At 40.1% G+C, this 23,640-nt stretch overlaps 1 protein-coding gene across 3 annotated transcripts in view; it reads right to left on the bottom strand.

Moving 5' to 3' along the window:
- Nucleotides 1-23,640, bottom strand: part of RASGRP3 (RAS guanyl releasing protein 3) — a 60,158-nt gene that overhangs the window by 21,844 nt on the left and 14,674 nt on the right. For all 3 annotated transcript variants that reach the window (XM_026051185.1, XM_026051187.1, XM_026051186.1), the window contains exons 2-6: nt 7,459-7,648; nt 5,508-5,610; nt 4,821-4,883; nt 3,695-3,826; nt 2,217-2,364 (exon numbers count right to left, since the gene is read on the bottom strand). In XM_026051185.1, coding sequence (XP_025906970.1) covers nt 2,217-2,364; nt 3,695-3,826; nt 4,821-4,883; nt 5,508-5,610; nt 7,459-7,528 — 516 coding nt within the window. In that variant the 5' untranslated portion in view covers nt 7,529-7,648. The remainder of the gene's footprint in view (nt 1-2,216; nt 2,365-3,694; nt 3,827-4,820; nt 4,884-5,507; nt 5,611-7,458; nt 7,649-23,640) is intronic.

Here is a 23,640-nt window from a genome sequence, read left to right as displayed (position 1 = left end):
TGGTTTTACTGCATGTTCTGCTGACATGATATTTTATTGAAATTCTCTAATGCCACAAGCTATAACCATGTAGATAACAGCTTTCCAATATCCTAACCACTGTTCTGTAGAGAATGAAATCTTGGCACCACTGAAATCAATGGAGCTTTGTCAGGAGCTTTGTCACTCCTCTTGGGAGCCTGAACAACTGCATCCCGAGATGTTAGTTATGAAGCCTGCTTTTTTTTTTTTTTTTCCCCCTCTCTCCTATTTCAAGAAATTTATGTGTTAGAAAGAGTATAAGTTCTACTAAACTGTGCTCCTTTTGAGGTTACTGTTCCATACTTGTGTATTCACATGTACAGTTTTACACAGGAAAGCTACTGGTCCCAAGAATTAAATTTCTCTAAATGTCTGGAAATATTTTTCACTCTCCTTTAAAAATGGATTTTCAGAAATTTACTGCAAAACTTTAATTTGTGTAGGGAGTTGCTAATAATCCCAGACAAACCAGGCTTCTTTGGTCTTCCTAGCTGATGAAGAATTGCCTACTATAGGAAGCTACATGAGGGCATATGGACTTATATAGCAGATGCTTCTCTCAAACCTGCAATGAGCAGGTGGGGGCATCTGAAAGAGTTGCCCTCACTGTTGCKACTATGATTTTAATTGATTGAAAAGAGAGAACGAAAAAACCTCAGCACATTTTAGGAATGACAAAGCCTCGACGACATAACCTTCCACAGGTTCTACAGGAAAAAAAATATTCCATGTTCTCTGATGCATTAACAAACACTCCTCATTTCTAAGAGAGCACACACTACAAAACGGCAGCTTCCAAGACAGATATCAGACACTGATGCTTAAATAGTAGAAGCAGGAAAAGCTGATTTTGCTTAGCAGGTCCTGGCTGAATCGTATCAAGCCTCATGCAAGGAGATGGGGGAAGGCAGCCCCTTTAGGCACTTCTAGGAAGTAAGGGAGCCACYGTAGGCAGCAATAAGAAGTCTTTGAAGGGCATGGACTAGCAGCTATCATTGCTCATAGGGCACCCTGTACTGAATGTGGGATCATTGGGATAGGTTGGCTTCCATGGCCATCACAGTCTTCCTCGTAGYTTACAGCCAAGAGCCAGCTTCAAAGCATAGAAGTCTTGTCATTTATGAAGCCACCTCAGGTAACAGGAAGGAAGGAGGGGAGGAAAAGGCAACTTCCTCATACTTTCTCCAAGGTGGAAGTCTTTGGCTGCCACTATTTTCTGGGAGCAGAGACTGATCTAGCAACATGGACTCCTCAGTGTGAATGGCTACCAAGTTTCTCAAGCTTTTTAAAATCAGACCCTCTTTCCTTCATCCCTTATTTTCTCTTCATCAGAAGCCATCTGGATTATTCATCAACCCTAAAAACACACTGCCATCAGAAACAAATTCTGGGACTTTCTTGAGTCAGAGGTGGGAATGATGGAGAGGCCAGTGAAAGTTAAAGAAGCACAAGGGCAGGCAGAATRGATCAAAGAGTCATTGTGTATCAGCAGCATCAAACTGATGGTAAGAAATACACTGCCAAGGACACCAGGAGTGTGGGAGCGCAGGGGATCACCCAAGCCTGGGGAGAAAGAACGCAGAAAGGAGACTGGTTGTGCAGTCTCTGTCCGGTGATTTTCAAGACTTGACCGCATAAAGCCCTCAAGAGCCTGGTTTGATGTCAGAACTGAATCTGATTTGGGCAGAAGATTGACCTAGAGACCTTATGAAGTCCCTTAAACCTGGACTGTTGGTGAAGGAAAGGGCAGTTTCCAAGGAACTGGATCGGCCTTTGAATAGGAGACTACAGAAGGGCTTTATATACAYTGGTCTTTTCAAAAATTATTTGATGCAAAGAGTTCAGTGCTTCCAGAAATAATTAACTACTTTTCTCAAGATTTAAAAAAAAAAAAAAAAAAAAAAAAAAGCACCGGAAGAACTTGAGGTATAAGATTAGTTCGGCTGCAGTAGCTCTTTGCTGTAATTCTTGCCCTGAATTTATGCACAAAGTTATTTTCTATGACTAAAATGGTCAGTCATAAAAAAGATCAAGGAAGTGCTGGCCCAGCCATGGCTATGTATGTCATTTGAAGGATTATAGAGATTTATTACACTGAAATGTAAAGGGGTAAAAAAATCTTGTGTTAAACCATATAAACACTCTCTTTAAGGACTGACTCTTAATTGCAAGTGAAAAAGTTGTAGCCTTCTTACAGAAATTCTTCTAAAAGATTTATGCTCCAGAAAAGTGAGATGTTCAGCTAGCTCAATGGGCTCCAGATGGTCAAACAGCAGGCAGGCTTTTCCTTTCTTGGAAATCTTTTTCCTCTGTGTAACTCGTCTCATCCAGTCATAGGAAGGACTGCAACAGAAAAAATAGGTACGATCCTCATTTCTGTTTGGGTGCAGCTGACAATTTGCACATAGAGTATAAAATTACCAGAAGACAGAGCAAGAATTCTTTGATCTACACCATCCAGCACACTGCAAACACTCAGAGTAAGACGTCCTGTTAAGGTACATTAGTGTAGGATGAAGGTTTCACGGGTGCTACGGCAGGCAATACACAACAGCAGGTTTCTGTCAGAACCCAAGGACAAAGTACTCTGCAGTACAGGAAACAATAATTCAAAAATGTCTAGTGGCTACATTTCAAGAACAGGCCATATAAAATTCTGATAAAAAAAAAAGACTTCAATAACATCAAGAATTTATTTTTACTCTGTAGAACCACAGGTCCATGAAATAAGGGAACAGCAGAAACAGAGTCAGTCAACAGCTAACAAAATAATATCATTAGCGTGTGAATTAAAAAACAAATCATTCACTTCCAGCCAACAGCATAGTCCCTACCCAAATATAGCATTTCATAGTGCAGGAAGATGTTTCTAATTTATTATTTAAAAATGAAAACTAACAGCCAATATTCATGTGATTTTACTTGTATTTTTCTCGTAAAAAATCTTGCCATTTTGCTCTCTCAACCTTGAGATTAATAGTGCTGATCTTTCATGGAACTAAACAAACCTTTAAATTAACAAAGATTACTATGCATATTCCATATTTTAAAGAAAAATACACAATACTAGGTGAGATAGTCTGTGATATTGGTAATGTTAAAAAGGCAACTGTCTGGTGATGTTAAAAAGATAACTTTAATGTCAGGTGATGCAAGAAAGCTACAAATGAGAATGCTAAAGACTGTTCAGTTAATTCATACCAAAGATGTATGTAGAAAATCAWTAGAAAGTAGGTTACTGATAGGAGAAAGAGAAATCTCAAGCTCCCCCGTGGAAATGCAAGACTTAGACAATGTGCCAGTCACTGCATTGACTGATWTTCTGCATAAAAATTATTAATAATAATGCTTAATTTGCATTAGRTTTGCCACAAAGCCAGGAAAACGATATCCTTCCCATTTTTATTAAAAAATAGAATAAGAATCTTCTCCTTACTTTGACACCAGCTAAACTATATTACTAATTACTAGTAATATTACTATATTACTACTAGAGCTAAAATTTCTTATTTTGGTAACTTCAAATTTAGAAATGAATAGAATCTTTTCTATAATTGCCTGTTTATGTTCTCAAGATCAAGATGGTCCTCAATATTTTTCTATTTTTACAAAACTTCAATTCTGTTGTTAAAGAGAACAGAAAGAAAGATGCTGAAGCTCATGACATCCTTACATGCTGGAGATGTCAATGAGATGGATGTGATCCTCATATCCGAGTTGGCTGGCTACTTCTCGAAACTCTTCGGTCAACTGAATAAGTCCAAGATCCAAGTTAAATTCTGCAGGAAATTCCAGAATCCAGTATCTGAAATCCACAGACAGTAGTTCAGAAATGCTCTGGCAATCAGATATAGCRTTCAGTGGCTGCATATATATGCCCACCTTCATATTTCAATCAATAGGACTGATAAAAATTTCAGACCCCCTTGGCTTTAAGGCAGTGAAGGTGGATTACCCAATATATCACTGCTGTAATTATCTGTGACATTCAAGAGAGATTCCAGACTTTAAAAATGGAAAGTCATATACCTTGAAAGCCAAGGTTTCATCACCAGCTCTCTCAGTAACTGAATCAATATGTTCATATAATTCTAAAAGAGTCCAAATAATGAAAGGATAAATGATGCCATGCAAAAGCCCCTTTAATTGTGTCATTTCCATCCATTAACTCACCACAGCAGAGCATAGCAGCACACTTTTGAAAGGTCAATTTAAGCTGGTCCATCAAGAGAGGCACATGTGCCCAACTCATGCACCCAAATGACACTAGCCTTCTTGGAAACGTATTCCTTGCTTATTTAAAGCACTCTCTGCGCTTGGGCAAGATTTTTCAATGAAAATCCACGTGTGAATTTGAAGGCAAGTTCCACCATGATAGCYATGAAACAAGATTATTCTGCTATTTGAGGGAGTGAGGGAAAAGGCCTTATTGGTCCTGTTTTAAATAACCTCCTCTCTTTTCTCCACATCAATATAACTTAGTCCAGAGGAAAGAAGCCTTTGAGCAAAGTGAGTTATACCACATTAGCTTAAAAACTTAAGCTAAAGTTTAATTTAAAAAAAAAAAAAAAAAGCTTTTAACCAAATGTAGTTAAGTGTCCTAAAGGCCGGATGGCTCTACCCGAACCATTGTTTTCAAAGCACAGAAATTCCCTCTTCACTCTGGACTGGAGACCATATAGGAAAAAAAAAAAGTTTTACCCCCATGTTTTTTTTTTTAATCTTTATAAAAAGAAATTATAATGATAGAATTCCCAGTAGCATAAAAAAAAATGCTGGAGGAACAAAAGCATGCTTACCTCATGAAATAGCAGATTTTTAATCTGAATTCATTGCAGTTCTCCCCATTGGCATCTCTATACGTGGGCTGGTTAAAGAAAGTTTTGTGTGCCTTTAGTAATGTTGTTCTTATCCACAGCAGTGGTCGATGTTTAAAAGAAGTACATTAGTTTCTCAAGCCCTACACCAGCTAAATAAAAACAGTACTAAACTTTTCTTCTAGAGAACTACAGTGTGCTCTGATATTTCATTCATTCATTTTCATAGCATCTTAGGCTATGTAGATTATTTCTTAGCTGCCATTTCTTTTTTTTTCTTTTTAAATCTTTGCAATAATGCTTCTATACTATTCCTGAATATTCTATTGAATAGTACAGACAATATTTATGGTTACAGAAATTTTTAAGAGGCATGAATGACATTTAGATCATCACTTCACAATCACTGGAAGTTCATAAGAGTCCAATGCCTACCTGCTATTAAATGTTTTAAGAAAGTCCCTAAAAAGACTTTTCCACTTCTTCAAAGCAAATACTGAGCGTATCTTACACATATGAACGTGTACAGCAGAAAGAAGCTTTGAGACTGAAGAAAATCACTCCAAACCCTTGCTTGCTGCTAATTATCATTACTTTACATGAGTATTCAGAGAAATAATCAGCTTTTAACATTCTAATGTCAGTTTGTAGGATGCCCTGAAAGGATATATGGACAGAAGTTTGCCGGCCAGTTCTGTGGAAGGCAGGTACCACCGGTGCATTAAAAGAAAAGTTCTTGGCAAATGGCTCGGGCACTGATTTCCTTTGTCATCTGCAAAAAAGAAACAAGTGAATTAACTGTATTTTTTCATGACCAGTATGTAGCTTTTATCCCTCAAATGGGATAAAATCCATGAAAATATAAAGCATTAAAGCATTATCAAAATATAAAACATTAAAAGTGAAAATGTTCATTGTCCACCAGATAGGTGGGAAACAAAACCGAAGCACACAAATACTGTTTCAGTGWAAAACTGCTGTTACATTATAGTGCTTGGTACTTAAAGGAAAAGTTAGAGTAGACAGCGGACCATACCTAGAAAAAAACAGTCTATGGACTCCATTGAGCTCAATGTTATACATAGGTATTGTCAGCAGTCCAAGAATATGCAGAAGGCATATGCAAAGAAACCAAGGGGAAGATACCAATTTTAATAGTTTTTTGTAAACTTTTTATAGWAAGCATTGCAATGCTTCATCATTTRTAACTTGTCTTTATCTTGAGTCACGCTAAAAAAAAACAAAGAATTATGTTGCAAAAAGAAACTAAGGGTAATGGTCATGGTAGAAACAACCATAAACCTTCTACCTTCAACAGCTACATCTGACACCAAGATACAAGATCAGAATTGTTCCAGTAATCACAAGTTATAAAAACTATTTGCTAATTTCACTCCATCRAAAGACCAGCATGATGATTTGTGCATGTATGCTTACAGTATTTGTTTTATTGCAGTCTTATATTAACTGTTAGATTATTAAAAAAGGGATCTGTCTCAAGGAATTCAGGTTCAAAGGAACACACCATGTCTGAGCTGAGGGTCTGATCTCCAGCTGCAGTACTGACTCTTGTGTCTTTGCAACACAACCTCTGCAACTATAGAATGAGTTATTTCCTAAGTGGTTGGCTGWCCATCACTGTTTCCCAATATCTTAAATATTACATTTTCTCTTTTTATAGATAGAAAAAAAATATTAACAWAACGTCGATATGCACGTGTGAAATGGGAACCACACACAGAATTCAGTTGTCAAGAGAGTGTGTATGGAAGGAAGAGGCATGATTTCCAACAGCTATGAAATACATGGTCCTACTATATTTGATTAATATTTGGGACAGTTATGATGGTTGGCTAAAAAAATTGATACAGGGGGATGTACCAGGCTCCGTGGCAAGATCTGGCCCTTAATTATTTAATCTCTATCAGCTTTTAAATACTCGTTTCTTTCTGAAATAAGAAAAAAAAACCACAAATTGATATCCAATTTAAATCAAAAGCTGACCTGCATTTCAAGAAAATCTGAATATAGTTTTGAGAATTAGGCCCCAATTCAAAGCATTTAAGCACATCCATGAACTCAACTGACTTCAATGTGACATACGTCATGATTAATGGTATTATGGATCAAGGCCTATTTCATCACTTCTTTCCCCCAGACTGGGTACATCACATTTTAATCTGAGTAAAAAGATTATGTGAGCCTTGAGTCATATTAGTGCCAATTATTGCATGATGATTTGGAAAACATTTCAGAGTAAGGACTGGTTAGAAAAACAGCTGTGTAATCACTCAAGACAATCAAGGCCAGCAATAAATTTCTATTTCTTTCAAAGGTAACTCCCTGAATAATTCAACTAAACATTTCTCTTGATGAAAGCCAGAATTTGAAAAGCGCTAGACCCACCATTGTGCATTATTTGGAGAATAAAAAATTGCTAGGCTACACATATGATTAAAATCCTGGCCCACACGATTCTGTGCCAGAGTGAACCATGGAAAATTTTACAGAACAAAATTATTTGCCAAAGGAAAGATCAGCTAAATGAGAGATTGGCAGGGGCTATATTATAAGATGAATTTCAAGGACAGCAGCAAAGCAAAATATTGAAAAAACCTACCAAACATTTCAATACAAGAGCTCAAAAGATCATCTAACGTCGCAGCCTTCCCAAGTGTGTTTGACCCCATTGTCCTTTAATCGTTGTCAAAAAATAAGAGGCATTTTCTCCAAGCAGAGGAACCTTCTTCAGCTGCACGGCTTTATCACTTTATTGTTGGTTGCATTCTTAACTGGCCTTAAGGGAGGATCTGTAGAAAGAAAAGACAGGAAACTATAATGATATGACTATAGGAAAGCATTATCAGGGTGGAATGTTTACGGCTCAGGTCATCTTTTCTATAAACTGTTTGTTTCCCACAAAACGCAGAGCACATGAAAGACTGTCGAAAGTTTTCAGCACACTCTGACTTGTGTTTTTAAGTGTTGTTCAGTTGTTTGTCCACTAGCACAAAATAAATCCTTAGCAAGGGTCATAAAAGAGAAACCAGATGGTGAATGAGGGCATGCATGCTACAATGACGCACATTTTGTTCAGGTCATTTTATTTACACTTGATAAGTCACATTTTGTTAATAATGCCGCATTTATGTTCAAAGCACAACAAACGCTTTTTTTGACCCCTAAGGTTACTGGTTCATAGTAGATATATTTTATGGTAATGTTATTCATTGGCACAGGCTGTATAAAATATGTAATAATGTTCATAGCTTTAATGCTAAGCTTGCAGGAGAATTTTTGAAGGACTTGAAGATCTACTCCTACAACCTTTTTTTTTTTTTTTTTCTTTTTCAGTAGCTGTACATTCACAGAAAGATGAACACTTATGGAAACATTTAAACTGTATCAAACATCTACTGTGCATTGAATTATCAAATATCCATTTATTTGAAAGATGGAGAAAACAGTTCATTACAAGTTTTCTGGACTACCTTTATAAGCACATCAAGAAGATATCAATATTTTTTGCCAATTTTTGTGACTGAGTCCCACTGCCACAGCCCCTTAACTGGTGTTTGGAATGTTGTGAGCTAAAAATAACTCCAGCACCTTTTTTAGAAAAAAGGTGAAAGGAGAGCTGAAACAGCCCTTGACAGGAATGTGGAGAATTTTCTTTTTAATGTTAGTCATGGAAAGAACATCCCGCTTTAACCCATGTGCTGAGGCACAGCTCTTCAAACCGACTGTGTCACAGACTTCATCTTGCAAACTGAGCCTTGTTATGAGGGGGATCCCTCTCCTTTTCCCAAACCACCATGGTCCTTCTCCTAAATGCCATAGTGCTTATGTGCTTCTGACACCTACTATGCGGGCCGGCGTATCCTGCCACAACTCCCACTTCCCCAAAAGAGGAGAAAACGTTCTTCCTTTGGGCAAGGTCTACACCAATGAGATGACCATGCCCAGGGTCCACATGTTGACCCATATTTTAGTTTACCCTCCAAACCTAGTACCTGTTTAATTTGTACCTTGTACCTAGTACCTTGGTTAATTTGCTCTGGAATCCTGCAGGGTTCAGGCTGCTCTAAGCACACAGTTGGGTTTTGCTCGGGGTACTTTCATTATACATCATTCAGCCAAAGATATTCTTCTTTTAAAGAGGCATCTACAGCCAGTTCTTTCCAGTCCTGTCCAACAGGATGACAAAGTTGCCTGAAGCAGGGGAACCAGGGCCCCGTGCTAAATGTGCACAGCSCACTGAGCAGGTAGTTTCGGAAAGTCTGTGCACTCAGCGTGCAGCAGCAGCAAACATGCCAAGAAAGGCAGAAGCTTCAAGCCTGGCCTCTGCAGGGCCTTGCTCCAAGCTGGAAGAAAATCCTTTCCCCCCAGCCAAGTCCCATGGTGCAGACTCTCCTCTTGAAGGAACACGTCTGCTTTTCCAGGAATCGAGTAGTGAATCCTATCTGTAATGAAGCAGCAGGAAAACTACTCCTTTCACCCAGCAGCCACAGCACTCACCTCTAAGAAGGTGAAGTTGGGTTCAGGGCGCACGGGGGCCTCGAACTTGTGCTTGTCTCTATAGCAGAAAGTGTCCTAAGCGTCAGCTGTTGTGTTAGGCTAGGCAGCTTCAACCCTTCCTGCTAAACCCTTCCTGCTAAAATTGTGTCATCATGCAAAAGTGAAAGTTGTTTTGAGGGGACTAGAACAATTAAAAAAAAAAAAAAAAAAAAAACCCTGGAAGACTCATGACTCTGGTATGCTGGTTAGGCCACACCTGAGCGTGGGTTACTCTAGGTTCAGTCAATGTTCCCAGTAACCAGCAACAGGACTGTGTTTGTCACGATCACAGTTTTGCTAGAATCCCACTTGAGGTATGTTTGCCTCTTTTGACCATGCCAGTGTCCTTCTCTCAGTGCTTAAGTTACTGGCTTGGTTTTTCAGAGAGTCAGCTTCATTCAACTGCAGCTGACTATTTTTCTCCTCTTGAACAAGTGATGTCAACCAGTCCCTCCATAAATTTCATATCTAATATTTCAAATATTGTTTTAGTCAACTTCTAACAGAAATTACAAAATATATCRCAACTTCTGCCTATCCTGGAGTATCTCCAAGCATAAAATGCAGGAAGGTGAGAGATTGGATCTCCCTTTTCAGTTCTGTTGGTATTACTGTATTCTATAATATTTAGCATAAGATCACATCATCACTATCTTCTTTGTGAAGAGCATCAAGGTAGTGGTCAACAATCAATGAGCCCCATGAAACTGCATGGCTCTGTTTTTATTACCATATGCCAGCTACTTAAACATCAGGTACCTAGATCCTGATTCTATCRGGATCCACTCCTCGAGAACAACCCATCTGATCAAAAATGGATTTTATTCTCATAACGCTCCTAAAAGAAGGATGTATCATTTCCCATTTATGGAGGAGGAACCAGTTGCATTGGTTAAGGCTCAGCCAGAACCCAATGTAACATCTCTTAATGCCGGACCCCAACAGCTATAACTGCTAAGCACTACTGTACTATTAAAACAATAAACATTTTGTCTATGCTAGGCCATGATGGTATCAAATCACAACAGCACATCAGCACAGATGGATTCTTCAAGTCAGAAAAAAAACAAAATGAGAACTGTATTTTTTAGTCCCTTCCCAAGTAATGGCCCTGATCTGGAATACTGCATGCCTTCCAGCCCTGTTACTATTCGTGGTAAAAGAAGACATTCAGCTACTCAAAGAGAACAGAGGAAGTYTGGAATTTGGAAATCCCTTTAGTGTCATAATGAATGCTTCATATATGCTTAGTTTTCTTGTTACTGTTTAGACTTGATATAAGTGCTACCATAAAATGAGAAATTCAAACACAGAGATTAGAGATACAGAAGACAAGAAAAAAAGTAATCAAAGTACCAGGCTGAAAACTGTTGCCTACTCAAGACCCTGAACATGAGGGAACAAGGGAAATCAAGGAGCAGCACTCACCTTCCAAATCCGAGCTCGCACTGCTCTAGGCTGTGTTAGAGCACTCGGCAGCATTGGACAGGGCAGTGTAATAAACAGAGTATGACATCTAGTTTCCATTTTGGGTATATGCAAAAAGCGGAAATAAGAATTTGGAGTTACGTTTCTAGCAAAACCATTAATATTACTTATGGCTCTGCTCACCGATGAAGATACATAGTGACAGTGTTTAAGATATTACTATAAATAACAAACTGCAGATTATTACCTTTCAGCACCTGTAAAGAATTAAAAACTCTAGAAACAAATGGGTACTATTAAACCATTGTGTTTGCCACAGGTGCATCAGGGCTTCCATCCCTGCCCCCAGAGCTTCCAGTGATATTCTGAGAGGTCTAATTGCCCCTCAGTGGTATCAGAAGGAATCAGGCAGGCTGCATAAGAAAAACAAGAGCTAACTCAGTATGATCCCACAGTTTATTACTAAGGTAGTTGCATACTGCAAGGAAGCTAAAAGATGGGGTTTTTTTTGCCTTAAGATGGAGTTATAAATCTTGTCTGGTTATCAGATGCTATTAAGGACCCCTACTGTTTATTCTCCACTCTCCACCAGGCCACTTGGGACAGCAGACTCCACTGCATGTGGAGAAGGGAAGTTGGGGGGCCAGCCCTGAATGGGGGGATGCTGAAGCAGCAGATCAAGATAAGCTTTAGGACTGCAGCTTTGTCTAAAGGCACCCCTTAGTTTAGATAATAGATATAAATAATATTCCTATAGACTGAGTCATGGTATTAAGTAAATCACGCTTTACTTAATGATATTACCACTATGGGACATCTGCTATCTAGAAGGCAAGAAAGCAGAATATCTGCAGGGATGTGCCCAAAATTTCAAAGTCTGTGGGCAGAACTACAAAACACAGAAGCTGCTTCAAGTCTTGTCCTTAGCCCAACAGCTACATGCACATAGATAATTATTTTAAACCAGTTGTTTTTTCCTTCGTGTCCTCGTGCAGTGTAATTGAGTTTTCTGTTTTGTATTTTGGAAGTCTTAAGATGGATCTATTGTGATTTGTCTTGATACATCTATTTAAAGTGAATGAATGGGCTATGAGCTCTTGAGAAAGATGTGATCAGCTGTAACACATTTTTTTTTTTTTAAGAAACAGGATACACCGTTAGTAAACTAGTGGTCTTGTGCAAAAGCGTCCAATGGTGGGCAGTATGCAGTCAACTTTTAGCTTTGGCTTCTCTTGTAAGCAAACTCCCAAAATACCACTTCTTTTACTGCTAGGGGGCTTCTACGGGGAGGTCCACACCTACAAGTTACAGCATCTTAACTTAATATTAAAATGTCAAGCTAGCACAAATCCCTATGTGGSCACTTTCATGTTGTTTTCCAACACATTATATTGGTTACAGGTGCAAGCTAAATCAATGTCAGGTTTGAACAAGCCTAAATTTGACATACAGAGTAATATTTATTTAACTAATGGAATTTAAACAATTTTTTAGCCAAACAAAAGTAAATACATGTATAGCATTTCCCCATTAATTAAAAGTGGGCTATTTTCCTTCTATTTAAGACGAATAAATAGAGCCACATATGAACACTTTAGCTTTGGTATAGAGGCACCTCTATTGGTCTCTGTTCATCCATAAGCTTTCCAGAGGCCTATATGCAGGCGACTCATAGGCTTTACAAGATTAGGACATTCCTGGGGGTTTTAGTAAGCCAGACCTCCCCTCTTCTCCCTCTCCTCCAAGCCTACATCCCATGTTGATAAATGCTTGCATTGCTGCTGGAAAGAGAGCCCTAAATGTGAGCCGCTGCACAGAAGGGTAACTAGTTGCAGTATGAAGGGGCTAAAAAAAAGGGGAAAAAAAATTCATGGCTAACATTCCTTGCTGTGTATCTTTTGCCTTTATTCTGCTTGCTCAGTCGTTGAAAGCTCTTCAGGACGGAGCTTCTCTGCTACTCCGTGTAGTGGGGGGCTCTCACATTTCTTCTCATCAGTGTCCCCAGCTAGTGAGAGCCCCGGGCGGGACACGCAGCCGCTGCACCTTGGCCTACACAGGTGCAACCCAGGCATCTGTTTGGGCTAAAGTTAACATCCGCATTCACTGCCCTTCCTGAAGGCTTTCCTTTCTGAGAGGATAAATACTCCTTGCAGTTTGGCAGTACCGGTTTGTTTATTACAGGACACATGGCTCCATTTTTAGAACGTTTTAGAAAGCTCAGGTTTCCGYAGCGCCCGAGGAAACGCAGGCCGCAGGGAAGCCGTGCTAGACAGGCGAGGGCGGGAAGGATGCCGCCCTTCCAGGCCGCCTCATGCCACAGCTCCTGCCTTCGTGCCACAGCTCCTGTCCCAGGCCAGGAGCCCGGGCCTCACCGGGAGCGTCGCAAGCTGCCCAGAGGRTGACACACGTGTCCTGCCCGACAGGCCTGTCTTATGGAGCGGAGACACGGCACAAGAAGGGGATTGTGGCACCGCTTCGTGCGTGTAGCACTTCCCAGACATTGTATACATCCAGTTAACGTAAGAGGGAACAGCTATATTAGAGCTACACATATACTCTTCGTATAGGAACAGAGGTTACATGAGCTGGACTTGAGAAAAGAAGTCAAGTGAGTGAATGGACCTACTCTTACACATTACCGAGCTATTAATTAGCAGTCACAAAGTACCCTGGAGAAGTTGATAAACTGGAGTGTGGGGTACAGTATATACTGATCTGAGATAAGAGAAGCTTACAGAAATCATGAGGAATGCTAATGCAGAGTCACATGATCTTATTTTTTTTCTATTTTTTTAAATCAGAAAGTCACCCGATCAGGGCTGCTGAAACAGCATTGTGTTCAGCACTCATAACCTCTTAATGTGAAATGCAATCAGGAGGATCTTTGAGAGGCCAGGAAAAAAAAAAAAGCAAATATTTTTTCCTCACTTGTAAACTTACCAAAATAATGGATAACTGTGATATGAAAAACAAAGGTTTCATTCTCAATTGTAATTCCAGTGTTTTATGGAACTGGTTATCTCCCACACTTCAGGTTTTCCCCATCCACTTCTGCTTCCTCACTTTACCATGTTGGCATTTGTCTCTGTAACTCCAACTCCTGCTAATAATGTCAGTCAAATCTCAACATACATCCTTCAATTATTTCATATACTAAGATGATGACTTSCACTTTCCATGGACCAGGGTAGTAAAATTTCACAGGAATCAGGTTTAGGGGACATCTAAAGCAGAACTTAAGTTTATGTTCAAATAGAGACAGACAGCCACACTTCTCAGCACTTTTGTCAGAAAATCATTTTGTTCTTTCTAGTTGAGTAAAACAGGATTACACACATTGAACATTTGCTTATCATGTGTGACATGAGGGGATCCAGCTCCTCCAAACTTCTTTGCCTTTCAGGCATGCTTGAGGCCTCCACCACCATAGATCAATCTGTGGAGAGGAGAACTAACTGTGGGTAAGAGCTTACCTAGCCCTTTAAGTTAATCCTTTAAATTAAGCCTAGTCGTAAATCAGTTCTAAAAAGCAATGACTCAGTATACTCCTTTTTTAGCTATAATGTAACAAAATATTTATATATATTTTCTTTACCATTGCCAAATATTTTCTCCTAAAACTAAGCTATAAAAATATATTGGTTTATTATTTAGATTATTAATATGTCTTATTTACCAAGCTTACATTTTGAGCTTTGAGATTTATTTTTTCATACAAAGTTTATTTTTTCTTATTTTTAATTAAATTGGAATTCTTGTACAGTAACACTGTCCCAGACTAGTGTCTTTTTTGAAGCTCTTATATCTCCCARGACTCGTGACAGCTGTAAGAGTTGCTTATATCCACTACGTCCAGTTACATAGAATCACAGAATCATTATGGTTGGAAAAGATCTTCAAGATCATAGAGTCTGACTTTAAGTGTTTCTAACTTGCACTAAAAATCTGTAGTTTTGGTACAAAAGCTCTTGTATGATAAACCTGCATCTTCTAAATCACTTTTCCCTTGGAAGAAGCTTTTTCACCAGATACAGTTCTGTCATTTCAAGGTATTTCCAACAACAGTTTCTCTGCCCACAGCAACAGCCAGCCGCACTGCAAACATCTGCAGCACACATTATAGTGAACTCCCAGGAATTACAGACACATATGATGCATTTCATGCATGAAAAGCTGTACAGGTGCATGTTAGCTAAACAGGACAGAAGATTGCTAAGCATCCCAGAAAACAAAATCTTAAAACACATTCCCTCTTCCCTTTCCAACCTCTGCACTCTGTATCAGGAGAAGCTAAAATGATTATCTGTGGTCACAGATATCACTGAAAAGAGACTTCAGCACCTACCACCTATTACCATTTCCAGCATCAGTAGCTCTATCAGATTTTTCACTGTTTCTGCTTTCTTGAGTTTTCAGAACTGAAGAACATTTCAGAGCTGAAGAACAACTACTTTACATGTAATAAAAACAAATACATCGTCGTGTGAAGAAAGGAGGAGAAATGTTTGTTGATATTTCCCTCTTCTATACAGTACCCTTCCTCCCCAACTCCAAATTCACATTTTATACCTGTCCTGGTAGGAGAAGCCGTCTCTTCTTGTACAGAGAGCAGTTTTGCTGTGGACCTTTCCTCTTGTGACCACAATTAAAACATGGCTCAACTTCAGAAATATCTTGACCACACATTTACAGCCTGGGAAGCACTTATCAGTGCAGTAAACTGAAGGCAGCAACTGGCAAAGCAATAAAGGCAGGAAGAGGCCCGCAGAAACTGAAGTGATGGGAGGCTGCGTGTCTGACAGGAGCAGAAGAGAAGGTCAGGACAGGACTCGGGCTCCTTTTCCTAATTTGGCTGCTATAGTGCATTTCTAGTAGACTCATCCGTACTTTCCCCTTTGATGGATGTATAAAGTAGTTCACATGTAACTGCTACTTCCCCACGGATGTGCTAATGGGTCTCAAGCAGGGAGAGAGCACGGAGCAGTTGTTAATGGTGAGCCTGCCGTCCTGCTCCCTGGAAGCGGCTTTCCGAGCCCTGCCGATCTGATGCTCTTCAAAGAGAGCATGCAGATTAGAAAGGTGTGCTAGATTACAGGGACACACATGAGGGTAGACAGACATGCTGCGTGACGCTAGGAGCTCATGCAAATTGCTGTCTGCTGCACACTCACATGAGTCAGGGCCGCCTGCCTGGGGCAGGGCTGTGGTTCTGCATCTGTACAAGGCTCTGATGACTCATGGTTCACAAGCAAGACAGCCTGCAGAGAAGCTGGGAGGATAAAAACATGACCTGGAGTCAGGGGAGATCCAGCATCTTGCTTTGAGAAATGCTGTCAACAGATCCAGGACAGCAAATATAAATAAGCAATTTTACTTCCTTACATCTAGCTATTTTTGTAYAAGTTTCCCCTGGGAAGACAAGAGCAGGCTTCTCATTTCCCAACAACACTGAAAGTATATTTTAAATGCAGGCATATACTCTTTCTTAAGGCAATGCAGAAATCTTCAACAAAGAGAACATCAGAAAAAAGATTATTTGCTCTAACTTTTCTTATTAGATTTTGTACTMATTTTCAGAGGTAACGAAGCAAGTGTCACTCTGCCAACTAAAACCTAATTCCTTACTAAGCACTCTACTGAGAAATATCCTGGGCAGTACAGCTGTGTGAAGACAGGCAGCAAACTTCTGAGACTGTTCATGAAACAGTAAGCATTGACAGTGCAGGATATGACAGCAGTGTCACTGCACTCAATTCCTATATGCAAGTTTTTGGAACAGACTGAGTTTTATTAATAACCATGTACCTTCCTAACAATAAGAGACTTTGCAGCCTTCTTGGAAAAAAAAAAAAAGAATAATAACAACAAGATGTTTCTCATCAAAGACTTGAAACACAAACATAGGCTCATTTGAAGATATATATATATATATATATGTATATAAGGGTATACAAAACAGACAGTTTAAAAAAGGAGAGTGAGTCTGTGTGGTGTAAGAGACTATCTGTCTTAATGAAAAAGAGGAAAACCGTCCTATAGACTGTTTTAGTAATACATTAAGAAAGTTACTTTGATTTCTAGCTTGTTAAAGATCATTAGTTAAATATTTATTGTATGCAAAAGTACCTAAGAGAGCATTGCAACTGTACAGCTATCCCACATTCACAACTCCAGAGCATGTTGTTACTCTAGGATTTGAGAGAAACAAATTTTATCAAGAAGAATCATTTATATTTGCAATACTCATTTTCTAACATACAATATTCTAATACTGTAAAATTCACATATTTGTAGCAAAAAGTGTATTTCCCTCTGTAAAAGGGCAGAAAATATAAAAATGCTCACTTTATACAGATGCCATGCCTACTATATTGTCAAAGAATTGTCATTACTGGGAAAACAACTAAAGCAGTTTAGTTGCCAGTTTAGAATCTCATTAGTTAGTAGAATCCTCTACTAACTTTCTCACTGGCTGTCTTCTATGAGCTGGGAATAACCTCCCTAAAGGTAACTGGTAGCATAAAGACTTTCCAGTGGTTCAGGCCACTTGCAGGCAATTATTCAATTAATTCATGCCTATTTTGCTTTGCATATAGAGTGGAAACTTGTAATAATTTCCTTCCCAGCACATAATTACCAAATTTGAGGAGCTTGTCAGGATTTCTGGAAGGGGTCTGTTTATCTCACCAGTTTAACACCAGTAGTAATTAGAAAATAAAAATAACTCTGTGGCTCTGTGATAAAGTTAATATGAAGGGGAAAAAGCTCAGGTTAGAAAAGGATATTTTGGGAAAATGTGATTTAGAAGCTAGAGATTTTGGAGGTCAAGTACAGGAGAGTGTTCAGCACTGAAAGGCTGATGCTGTTGAAGACAGATTTTCAAAACAGCTCACACTTTTTCAAGCTTACTCACAGGAATTAACTATATTTATATAAGCACTTACATATCAGATACTCGTGCTCAAGTCAGAAATTGCAGCACTTTCTAAACCAATACAGTTAAATCAGTGCAAGAGTTCCCAAAGGTGCTGACTTTGAAACAGGTACTGAACAGCGAATTGCACTTTGCAAGCAGATCCCAAAAGAGCCGTTATTCAACCCTTTTGCCTGAAAACCTTCTCTCTTCCTTTGCTTCCAATCTGTGAGCTGAGAACTAGATCTAGAGAAAGGTCCCAGTGTGTGACCTTGTCTTCCTCTCGCTCCAGGGCCTGGATGCCAGCATGCAGCTCCTGCTCACCACCTTGCTTTGGCACCACTGTGGAGTCTTTGGTCTCCCTCTTTCCAGTTTCATTATTAAACCCCCCAAATGCCCATCCTCCCTGTTTAGGATCAGTCCCAAGCCCTTCAGGGCTGCAAATGCCAGGGATTCATCTGCCTCAGCTTTGTTAGACCTGCTCCGGTTGCACCTAGCGCACCAGCCCCACATGATACAGGGGCAGTGGTGAKGCCCAAGGTCTTCATCCAAGACCTCTTAATGTTCCCTGAAGCTGTGAGAAGAGATACAGGATCAGTCCTTTCCTTTAGCAGGAGGACTGAAAATCCCCCACTGCCCTGGCTGAGACCACAGAGTGGATTTGCCTGCCCTGGCACATCTATGAGGTTTCATATTAAATGAAAAAAAACAACTTTGGGGGCTAAAGGGAGAAAGCAAGCAAGATCAAAAATGGACAATCTAAGGGAGGAACGTTCACTCAAAAAGGAAAGAAAAATAAAAAAAGAATCCAGCTGCTGCCCCAATGCCTGCTTCAGATAAAAATACCCTGACAGTCATTAGGGCAGGGCCTGGAAACCAAAGGTTTTAGGAAGGGTGGCAGCTGTGTCAGGAAGTGTGTGTTCATGAGCTTGGTGAAGCACAACATGAGTAAGCAAGCCGAAGCGGGCAAGCCCTCGTGAAGCACAGGAGATTATTATTGGTCTTTAAAGGAAGGTATTTCACGAGCAGTGTGATAAGGCTGGAATGTCAGGGTTATTCCGATTTGGATGACAACAGTCACTCTGTATCCAGGTGGTTCAGTGACATAAGCCCCAGTTCAGCAAAGATGGGTGATGTAATTTGCCCCACTGACATCAAATCACTTGCACATATAAACTGTTGTTTTCTCCTTCCTGCTAGCACACCCAAAAATTTCCAGGCAAGCAAACACTGGGTCCCTGCAAAATAAACAGACCTCATGCAAACAGAATGCATGTTATACAAACCAGCAGCAAGACTACAGAATGGACCTATATATTGGTGGACTGACAGGCTGGACCTTAGCCTAACAGCAGGTAAAATGAATCTAGGAACGTTGGCAATGAATAAAAGCCTCACTATAACAACCCTGTCTCCAAACAAGGAAGTTCCAGTTGGTGAGAATGGAGACTAAGCTGGAGAAGTGCTATGACATTTTATAAAATATAAGAAAGCACAGAACACAAGGAAATTATGCAACCTCAGGTCGAAGACCGCTTCAGTGGCATGTTTGGCAAACATGTAACTATACCCATCATCAGCCACAACTCAATCTGCTTGACCATGTCACATATGTTTTGCCTAATTATTGATCTCTTGGAYCGATTTGTACATTGAAACCCATCAATCTGCTTCAGGTATGGCAAAAAATATATATCTCAAAGGGAGTGGAAAATTCCTGTTCTTCTAGCGGACTCTGGATGGGAACTGTTCTTGCACACAATTCCTGCACTCCTGATTCTCTTGCACAAGGCCACTGTTACTTGATGAAACATCTCCTTCACAGCAGAGATTGAAAGGAGAAGCAGTTTTAACAGCAGCAGCAAGAGCTGCTTATGTAAATATATTGATATACATAACATGTAATGTCAATACATATTAGCTTTTGCTATACTGAGTTTGGTATGACTTTTGTGGTAGACCAAAGTGGGCATAAGAAGTCTGTGCTGATTTTAGATGATATAGTTATTTCTGTTTTTAAGAACTAAATATACAAAATATCTGAACAATAATAGCTTGGTTTTGCACAGATTATTATGCCTGGCAGATTCTTTAGGTGTTTAAACACTTTCCCCACTGCTGAGAAACTCCAGACCATTAATAGGAGAATATACATAAATCACAGGTGGGAGGATTCAGGGTAGAGAGGTCACACATTTCATCCCATTTGAATGTGGTCGGAGGACACAGCAGCAAGGGGAGAGGTGATTYGGAGAAGTGAGATAGCAGGTGGCCACCAAAACAACCACAGCAACTCTCAGGGGAAATGGTATTTTATGCTGAGCTGTAAACATCAGTGGTGTGGGTATTTCCACACCCCCACACTTTGATCCTAACCCTGTACATGCTTAGGTGTAAGCTGAGCTTTCTGACGGGAACACCCATGAGTTCTGATCATACGTGTTTTCAGGATTAGTTCTTGTGTCTGAATTGGACTCACCATGTCTGTTGATAATGCTAGTTATTTGTGCTGATGTTCTCTTATCTGTATCACAAGAGAAAAGATATYTGCTACCCCAGCCCCTCTGACCTGTTAAGTACTGCATTATAGGCACGTTTTACATTGACCTTTTACATGSAATAGAAAAGGAGCAGTGAAGAGCAATGAACAGCAAAATTAGAAGACCTGAGAATTTGTAGCAGCTTTTTTATTTAATCTAACACTTGGGTATTGTACAGTACAAGAGCTAATCCAAATACATTACCTTTCCTGACTTAAAATAGAACGTCAACTTGAAAGTATGTCTGCCAAACTGATGACATAACATTTGTCACAACAAAACACAAATACGTTAACAGAAAGACAGTTCTGTTTTAAGTTGTTTGGAGTACCTGCACATATACTCTGTAGCTAGGTGCAGACAGCTTAAAGAAAACCATACAAGTACTCCCTCGGTATTTTTAAATAGGAGTTTCCTCTCTTTGCTCTGGGACATCCTGGGAGTGGCTCCTGCACATAATGGCATTTTCAATCACACACAGGAACTGGCCACATTGTGGTTACTCTTGAGCTAGATCACAGAATCAGAGAATCACAGAATGGTTAAGGTTGGAAGGGACCTCTAGAGATCATCTAGTCTAACCCCTCTGCTCCAGTAGGGACACCTAGAGCACAGGGCAGCATCCAGACGGCTTGGGAAGACCTCCAGAGAAGGAGACTCCACAACCTCCCTGGGCAGTCTGTTCCAGGGCTCTGTCACCCTCACGGGAAAGAAGTTCTTCCTCRCATGGAGTTGGAACTTCCTGTGTTTCAACTTATATCCACTGCCCCTTGTCCTGTCACTGGCCACCACTGAGAAGGGTTTGGCCTCTTCTCCCTACGTTCACCCYTCAGGTATTTATATATACCTGATCAGACCCCTCCTGGCACCCTCCAGGGGTCTCAGACCCCTCTCAACCTTCTCTTCTGCAGGCTAAATATTTTCTTACAGAGCAGTAACATGCCCATTCAGAGGACTATATGGCTGCCCTTATAATTTCCTTAGAGTAAAAGGAAAGGAATTTAAGAGGAACCCTCTCAAACCTTCAGTGATACAAAAATCCACTAACTCCATGTCTGTACAGAACTGCCTTTCCTTAAAGTGGGCATAAGGTGCAGTGTATTCAAGAACCTTAGCACATGAGTTTCCACACGAGGAGGGTATTGAATTACAAAAGAACGGTGGTGTGGCCATTGCGTCCTCTGTTCAGCTGCAACACCTCTGGGTGCCACAGTGGGATCCCATGACTGCCACTGCAGGAACAGATGTTGCAGTTGGAGTTCACCAGAAAAGCCACAAAGTGAGCGAGCCTTAAGACTGCAATGTTCTCTTTTCTCGAAGTCCCACTGTCTGTATTTCATAGCTATTACACCTAACAAAAGTTGGCTGGARGTAATGATTAAAATAATGGCAGCCTTGAGAGTCTTGTAATGTTGATACTCAAGTTTTCTTTGTTTTGAGGACAGGCAATTTAAACGCTTAGCCATTAGCCTTCAATTTTATTTAGGAAAACATATATTAATGATGGCTGGAAGCTGTAGACAGAGGCGTGTGAAATTAAATTTTGCAGATCTATGTAATATTTTTTCTCCTTGCTTGTAGATTACCTTAATAATCAGTGGATTAGAGGCACAAGACRGGGCTCCCCTTACCATGCTTTTCTCAGACAGTTGGTGACTGCTTTGGCAGGGTGCTTTAAGACATCTTCTGTTCCCTGAAGGTCGTCTTGACTATGCATTTATGCAATTATTGCTCTGTAATCATCACTAGTTCTCTTTTGTACTACACTCACTTCCCAGGAAGGCCTGAAAATAAATCGGTTTCACAAGCTACAGCTATAGCAGAACAGTAATCCAGCTGATACAGAACCATATGCCTTTACATCCATCTTCTGCACCAGCTCGTGGYTGTGCTTGAGCAAGGGAAGAAGAAGGTACAGTGGGAATGGTCTGAGCTTCTATCCATTTTGGGGGGGATTTGGGGTTTAACTGAGATCAAAGCATGGTTCTTCATCAGAGCTTTCCAACTGGCCTGGCAACTTGCTTAACAGAGAACATGCATTACATACATAAAATATAATGTCTGGGAACAAGTGCACGGGACACTAGCACAAGTGCGCTTACTGAACATGAGGCCCCGTAGCCCTGCCGCATTCACACCCCACAGCCCACGGGTAAAACCACAGCCGGGGAGCACCCGGGCTCACGCAGCCCTCCCTCAACAGCAAGAGCAGGCAGGAAGCCGGGCACAGTTCTGGGTCTGTGAACAATAGAAACTGATTGACGTTTTCCCACMGCATTTCCAGTTCACTGGCAAAGCCATAAGCTAAAAGGGGGAAAAAAACAAAGTTTTCAGCATGGAATATGGAATAAGGATTCACTTTCCATGTGAAAAGTCTTTGAATCAGGATTATTCTGTCCATYTTCAAAGAAAGGAGCACCTGATCCACGAAACCTCCCAGGATTTACTCTTGAGCCCATTCTGAAATKCAGGCCTTTTGACCTGAGAGACACTTTTCTGACCAAGACCCCACTTCTCTCTGCCCCTTCTAACCCTCCCCAAAGAATGTGGCACATCAAGCTCCATTACTCCTTCATTTGTTCCAGTTCCTAAGTCTTACTGCAAAAAACAAGAACCAGTTCATCTCCACATAAATAATTGATTAAAAGTTCCTTTATATACATATATATATCTGCTATGCTAAATTCCTCTGTTTTTCAGCAAGATTTCAGACTAAAAKAGACAAAACTTATCAGCCAGGAAATCAATTATTCATGAAGCAAAAACTTCAAGAATACAAGTATACAAAAATAAACTGAATTAAAGACCTGGAGATATATATAAGGCTCACTCTCTCCTTCYAGGGGGTATTTTCTGTTATTTTCACAATCTATGTGGGTATTACTACCCAGCATCAATCAGTTACATCATTATAAGTGAATCTTCACTGCTTCCCTCTGTTTCTGCTGCTCCCTTTTCCTTTCCCAAAATCTCTTCGTTTCCAGTCACAAGCAACTTTCTTTGGACCGATCACACTATTTTGATGGTYGATCCCCTCGCACAGCACTTTTTAGCCAAATATCGGTATTTCTCTCTTCTTGACTGCTTCTAATTGAAGCTTTATGGAGAAAGGAAAATACATTTACCATAAACAAACTCTGCACATCAGCATCTGAGTAAACAAGCACCATTTCCTCCCCTTGCTTGCATTAGGACAAAACACGGTACCTGTCTGGWTCCTGCAACAACGAGAACGATGCTAAAAGCAAGTCAGAAAAATACAGACATTCGGAGTATGAATGACTCTTTATCAATGAAGTGACAAAAATACGCCTCACTCTTAAGCGTTTTCACAAGAGGTCTAAGATGAAAATAGGAAAGCAGC

The sequence above is a fragment of the Nothoprocta perdicaria genome, unplaced genomic scaffold (assembly GCF_003342845.1).
Source record: "Nothoprocta perdicaria isolate Ctin4 unplaced genomic scaffold, notPer1 scaffold_73, whole genome shotgun sequence".
NCBI classification, from domain to species: domain Eukaryota; kingdom Metazoa; phylum Chordata; class Aves; order Tinamiformes; family Tinamidae; genus Nothoprocta; species Nothoprocta perdicaria.
This window is presented reverse-complemented; position numbering and strand designations above follow the sequence as displayed.